Raw genomic sequence first — 6,444 nt, 5'->3', positions numbered from 1 at the left:
AGCATAAATCAATTTACTGCCCTGTTTCCTTCCCAAAGACACCTCTTCATCCCTTGGTTAGCCTTTAAGAGCAGATGGGAAGCAAGTACCAGTGCCATGGGGAGCAGGGTGCTTCCAGAACCTGCTTTAGAACTTCCAGAACTTCACCCAAGTGCTTTGATGGGAGACTGACAAGGAATGAAGAGAATGCAAACACTGCACCAGACAATTGCAGAAGTGGCAGAAACTTCTAACCTGAACAGGAAGAGACTAAAGCCTGAACTTCTTAGGAATTTTCAGAAGTTAAAAGTATTTTTCAACTACATTTCAATAATGGCAGGTGGGGACGTGGCTTAGTGACAAACACAGGGGTGCCACAATAAAGGTTGGACCCGATGATCTTGGAGATGTCTTGCAACTTTAACAATTCTAGGACTCCAGTTTCTTGCAGCCTTCTCAGAAGCCTGTTGGGGAAAAGATTTGGGTGTTTATTTGCAAAGACAGCAAGGTCTTCCTGCCTTTGCCCTGATGGCCATGGCATGAGCCCAGTGCAGTGCTGGAAGAATGCTGCTCCAGGGCACAGCCCTGCTGGGAGCAACTCATCCCCCAGACAAAGATGTCATTACAACCCTACCAAGTGAGGCAGGTAATCACTGTCAATGCAGAGAGATCCTATCTCACCCACAGCCTCCTTCTGGCACCCTGAGGTTACCTCACCCTGTCCTGTTCTCCTCTGTGGTCAGTTCTAGAAAGCAAAACCCCTTCAGAGATAACAACTCAAGCAGAGCCACTGCAGTTGTGCTACAAGGCACCAACAGCCCCGTCCCAGCATCTGCAGACACCTGGATGGAACCAGAAATCCCATCCAGTGCCACCCCTGCCATGGGCAGGGACACCTTCCACTGGCCCAGTTCCCCTATTACCTGAGTCTGATGGAGAGAGAGCAGAGCAGGAGCTGAGCCTTCACCAAGGTGTCCTCAGACATTTCCAACATGCAGATCCCATGGCTCTAGCAGTGGGATGGAGGCTCTCCAGCGAGGATCCAGCACATCTGCTGGGGCTTTGTGCACCATCCCCACTCCCTCACCCTCCTCTGCACCAGTCCCAGCTGGTATCTCACTACCAGGGGTACTCCCCTTGTCTCCCAGAGCACTGGTAAAATGGGGCTGGGAGCCCCCCAGGATGACCCCAGTTCAGACTATTAAGGCATGAACAAATCAGAAAAAGAATTCTGAGTCGAGCTCATTCCAAATGTTTTAAAAGTCATTTTATTTTCCTCCTGTAACAACAAACACCCACTGAGGGGGAGGGAAAGAGGAGGGGATTACTTGAAAGCAGCCACAGGGTGAACCAGTGCTGCTGTTAGCACAGGAGCGGTGCGAGCACGTCGAACATCCCCCACGTGTGGGTGGGGAGCTGCCGTGCAGAGGGACCCGGAGCGGCTGGTTGGCAGCAGCTCAACGTGGGGCAGCAGAGAGCAGAGTGCCCGGGCAGCAAGGGGGAAAACCTCACCCTGGGCTGCACCAAACACAGCCAGCACCAAACACGACCAGCCGGGCACTTCTGTGCCCCGAGCTGCTTTAGTCTCAGGCGCTCTTTCCGAAATTTCTCTGCGCTTCAGCTGGCTGCTGTTTGGTCGTGCAGGCACCGAGGTCTTGGAGCGATCCTTGTCCATGGGATGGTGCTCTCTGAAGGAAATGGGAAAGCCTGGGCGGCAGAGGGTGCTGTGAAAGTGCTGGTGAGGGAGATGGTCTCTTGCCCAAACCCTCATGGAAGGTGTTGGGGTTTGACATATTTAAAAAAAAAAACAACAAAACAACACAATTGTCCACCTCTTGAGGTGGTTCTTTAGCCTGGCCACCCAGGGCAGGAGCTCTGTGGGGATGGAGCCCTCTCTGCTGGGAGGATGGGAGAGGGCAGCCTGTCCAGGTCCAGCCCTGTCACCATCTGTGCTGGGGACAGTGACACCATGACTGTGCTGCTTTGTCGGGGTGAGAGGGGGGTTTTAGTTGCATTGGTGTAATTTCAGGCCCTGTGAGGTTGTCCCTGATGGGGGCCAAGGCTGGACCACAGACTCGCAGAGGCTGCTGCCAGTCAGCATCACCACCATGCCCTGGCTGGCTTTGCATTTCTTCTCTCTGCAGTTGTGGAGGAGCAGGAGGGGGAGAAACAAGCCCCTCCATAAATCCCCTGTATTTTCCAGCTGATTATAAGGGGTTTTGTTGTTCTTTGTGATGCAGAGCTGGTGAGACATTTCTTTTTGTGTGTGCATGGGTGCTGTTGAGTTTGATTTAGCAAGAAACTTGAGCTCAGGTTTTTCTGGTTTGTGTGAGTGGAGCAGAGTGTAAAGTCTGCTACTGAAAAAAAAGCCCCACCCAACCCCCAAGCCCCCAGGGCACTCATGTCTTTGGTCTGCTTTCCTCCTTCGTCACCAGGGGGAGAAGCAAAGCTCTGTGCAGCCTGTGCTGAGCTCTGTCCCTACCTGATCATTTTACTGCTCGCATGACTGAACCCCTCCCAACCCTCCCTCTGAGGCTATTTTGCAAACCACCACAGGTCATCAGCAGGGTGGAAAGCACACCTTGGCTTCAAGGAGGAGCAATTGTCCCTTGGATGCTGAGCTGAGTGGTTAAAGAGGGAGGTGTGGCCCTGGTGTGCTGGGTCCAGCCCTGGAGTCCCCTGGTGTGACAGGCAGGCAGCTGGAATTCCTCTGCAGAGGAATGCCAAAAATGCAGCTCCCAGCTGGAGGACACCACAAGACCTGTGCTGCTGCTGGTGATGGGGATGTTGCCCAGCAGCTCACCTGCCTTTTTAGGATGTGGGACTTTGCTGCTGAGCTCCCTGGGATCTGGGATGCTGTGTGTGGATCACTGGGCAGGGGAGGAGCATTGGGCAGTGTGACTGGAGAGGGACTGGGCTTTCAGGTGTTGATGGATGAGTCCCAACCCCTCCATGTGTCTTTATAAGCCAGGAGGATGGGTTTGCTCAGTGCCACCAACCCTGCTGACGGCACGGATGGGCCTGGAGCAGCAGGTAGGTCGAGGTGCAGTGCCTGCTCTCCTTCTGGCCCGGGCTGCTGCTGAAAGAAAGGATCCCAACCAAGCCAAGAGGCTTTATTATCCCTCCAGCTGCTCATTTATGCATGGAGAACTTGAGCATTGTGGTCACCATCACAGTTAAAGGGTCTGCTTCGCAGCTCTGCATCTGAGCTTCTCACTTTTTTTTGCAGGCATGAGCTCTGGTGCTTCCCAGTGAGCTGAGGGGGTGCTGTGAGTCCTCCTGGATGTGGTTAGACATTTTCCTGGGTCTTTATCCATATTGGCTGTGTGAGGGGGATGTTGGCTGGGTTGGATCACTCAGGGCTGATGCATGGGGAAGGGCAGCTCTGAGGAGGAGCAGAGACCATCTCTGTCCTGCTTGCCCATGCCCAGGGACCTGTAGCAGAGCAGCAGTTTGTCACTGGTGGTTGTGGGTTTGGATGGTGGGATGTGTTGCAGCCTCCCTCCCATCTGTCATTTGGGCTTGTCTTTATGTGTTCCTACCCTGTGTTCACCCCCCAGCCCCGGGGTCTGTTAGTGCTTGCTGAGTGCCACAGGAATGCACAGTGACTAATCCTTCCCTCTTTGCCACAAGGGCTTTAATCCCTTGGGATACCAGGAGGAGTTGCTTCTGTAACTGCTGACTGTTCATCTCTCAGTGACCACTCTCTGGAATCTGTGGTGTTTGTGGCACAGCTTGTGGCCACCGTGGTGTGCCACCACAACATCTGGGTGACACTGGGGTGGGCAGCAGAGCCTCCAGCATGGTGGTGGTGACCTCCAAGACATGTGGGAAGTCTTAGTGCCACAGCTCAGGAGCTGGCTGAGAGGGTGTTTGGAGCAGGAAATTCTCATCACAAAATGTGCACGAGCTGCAGAAACCACAGGCCTGTGGGCTGTTGCTGGTCATGGAGCAGTGGATGGTCCTCTTGCATGTGGTGGAGTGCAGGGCTGGCTGCAGATGGAAGGGAGATGGACTGTAGGGGCAGAACTTGGCAAGGATTGGACCCCTTTCTGGACAGGGGACAGGGAAAGGCTGCTCCAGCTGGCTCCAGCCCAGCCATGGCTTTTTTAAGGGGACTTCTGCAGACTTCTGGTCCAACTTCCTACTCAGAGCAGGACCACCTCCAGTGCTGCTCAGGCCAGCCCTGGTTTTATCCAGCCAAGTTGCAGACCCAAGGGAAAGAAGCTCTTTCCCAAGTGACAAGCTCAACAAGAAAACACAACAGGTATGAAACTCTGTGTGGGTTTTGCAACAAGAAAACAGCCCTGAGAAGCATCTTGTCATATCTGGCCTCTCCTAATTCCTGTGGAGGCTTGGCTTCTCGGTCCCCAGTAATCCACTTGCTTACTGGAGTGGCTATTTCAGTAATTTGGCCAGTCTTTGATGTCCCCAGGCCTGGCCTGCAATGTCTTGCCTGTGTCTGTGTGCAACTAAGCTGGGTGAGATTCAGCTGCTGTAACTCCTGCCTGCCTGCTGCCCTTCCCACCTTCCTTCCACGTGCAGCTGGAGGGGCTGCAGGACTAAAAGCATCTTAAAGTGGTGATTTGCACCAACAGGTCCAATCTGTAGTTGTGGACACTGGTGTTGGGCAACTGGACAGGGCAAGAGGATGTCTGGTTCAGCAATGTGGTTTGTCTACAGGGTCACAGAACAATCTGTCCTCTCCTTCCTTCAACCATCCCAGCAGTGGAACCCCAGGATATCCTCTCCTCATGGAGATGTAGGCACTGAGATGTTGATGGTGGACTTGAACACAGAGCAAGACTTGAGTTGGCACTTTGTTTTCCTGTCATAGTGAGATTTTTTTCCATGCCCCACATGCAGTGGGTAGGTGTTGCCATTTTGCTGAGCAACCCAGGAAAAGCTTTCCATGCTGTGAGGATGCTGGGAAAATGCTCCCAGACAACTCCTCTGGGAGAGAAGGAGTTATCTTTAGCTCCTGCAACAGCATCATTAGGGAAATGGACTTTGCTGGATCTGTCCTGAAGTCTGGAACCTCTTGGGCTGGTGTGCTGGGGATGGCAGGGCACACCAGGAGCACGGGGCAACGAGCTGTAAACCACCCAGGGCAGGGATGGAGCAGGGAGGCTCCGGCAGAATGGATCTCTGACACAACCCCTCCCTGCTTGAGGGACGATGCTTCCCCTGAAATGCATCCCCTGAAAGCACCCCTGTGCTTTTCCCAGTGGGGGGGTGGCAGGAGGCTGCTTGTCCCACACTGCAGTTGCAGCTGGACTAGGTGGGAATGGTCAGCAAGAGGCTCGGAATGGGTTCCTGACTGCACAGGGGGTTGGAAACACCTGCCCCACGTTGCAGCATGGGGCTGCTGGATGCTGGAGCTGCACAGAGTTCCCTCGTGCTGCCAGTGCCCCCCCTGCTCATGCCAACCCCATCGTCCCCCAGGTGCTGCGGAGAGGGGAGATGTGGCTGCTGCTGGTGGCCCTGTGCCTGTCCCAGGGCCTGGGCGGTGCCATCCCAGTCACTGAAGAACTCCACAACCCCGAGAGGTTCATGAACATTGTAAGTGCTGGGAGGGCAAACACACCCCTGCGGAACCCAGGCTTCCCCAAAGCCCTTCCTGAGGGACCAGCTGGGCTCACCCCATCCCTGTTCCTGACATCTGGGGATCTGGGAGCGTCAAAAGTGTCCTGTATTTGCATGGGTGTCACTCACTTCATGCCCTCAGCGTGAGCTTGGTCTCTCCCTGCTCTTCCTTTAGTGCAGAGGGACCTTCAGACAGCGGGTGGCCGGAGCGGGTCAAACTGAGGTCAGGCATGGGGTGGTGGCTCACCCTCTCCCCCTGCACCATTGTCCCTGCAGAGCCAGAAGATCCGTTTCCAGGGCTATCCCAGCGAGGAGTACGAGGTGACGACAGAGGACGGCTACATCCTCAGCCTCAACAGGATCCCCCACGGCAGAGCGGGTGCTGGGCACTCAGGTGGGCACCGAGGGTGAAGCAGCTGTGACCCTGCCAGAGACGAGGCAGCGTGCAAGGGCAGCCAGTGGGACTGCCCCTGCCTTCACAGGGGGTTTTGGCAGCTAGAAGAGGCACGAGAAGTGTTTGCCCAGCTGCCCTGAGCTGTCCCTTGGGATGCAGGAGCTCAGCATCCAGGAAGGGGCAACGTGACCCAGTGAGCCCCAGCACCTCCTTCCCTGCAGCAAACCCCATGTCCTGGTCCAGTGTTCCCTGAGAGCTCGGGGCCTGGGATGGCAAAAGCCCTTCCAACAAAAAAAGCACCAGCAGAGCCAGGGAAATGATGGGATTGGGGAATGTTTAGCGTGCAGCCTGTGGAAAATTACATCAAGATGCACAGGGGTGTTTTATTTCCATAGGGGAAAGGCATCTTCTTCTCTCAACTACCTGCTACCTCCTTTTCCAGCACCCAGGACACCCGTGTTGATCGTGCACGGGTTCTCTTTGGA

At 54.8% G+C, this 6,444-nt stretch overlaps 2 protein-coding genes across 2 annotated transcripts in view; one reads left to right on the top strand and one right to left on the bottom strand.

Annotated features, from left to right (window-relative positions):
• LOC108640618 (lysosomal acid lipase/cholesteryl ester hydrolase-like) overlaps window positions 1–3,669 on the bottom strand; it is a gene marked incomplete at its 3' end in the record, with an annotated part of 13,002 nt that extends 9,333 nt beyond the window's left edge. The window contains exon 1 of the mRNA XM_029962600.1: window positions 3,634–3,669. Coding sequence (XP_029818460.1) covers window positions 3,634–3,669 — 36 coding nt within the window. The remainder of the gene's footprint in view (window positions 1–3,633) is intronic.
• A 1,773-nt stretch (window positions 3,670–5,442) lies between these two features.
• LOC103760553 (lipase member M) overlaps window positions 5,443–6,444 on the top strand; it is a 3,964-nt gene continuing 2,962 nt past the window's right edge. The window contains exons 1-3 of the mRNA XM_029962599.1: window positions 5,443–5,541; window positions 5,842–5,959; window positions 6,402–6,444. The exon at window positions 6,402–6,444 is cut by the window's right edge and continues 198 nt beyond it. Coding sequence (XP_029818459.1) covers window positions 5,443–5,541; window positions 5,842–5,959; window positions 6,402–6,444 — 260 coding nt within the window. The remainder of the gene's footprint in view (window positions 5,542–5,841; window positions 5,960–6,401) is intronic.

This window comes from Manacus vitellinus, unplaced genomic scaffold, assembly GCF_001715985.3.
Source record: "Manacus vitellinus isolate BGI_N305 unplaced genomic scaffold, ASM171598v3 scaffold_48_pilon, whole genome shotgun sequence".
NCBI lineage: Eukaryota > Metazoa > Chordata > Aves > Passeriformes > Pipridae > Manacus > Manacus vitellinus.
The sequence above is the reverse complement of the archived record's forward strand: the minus strand, read 5'-3'. Positions and strand labels throughout refer to the sequence as shown.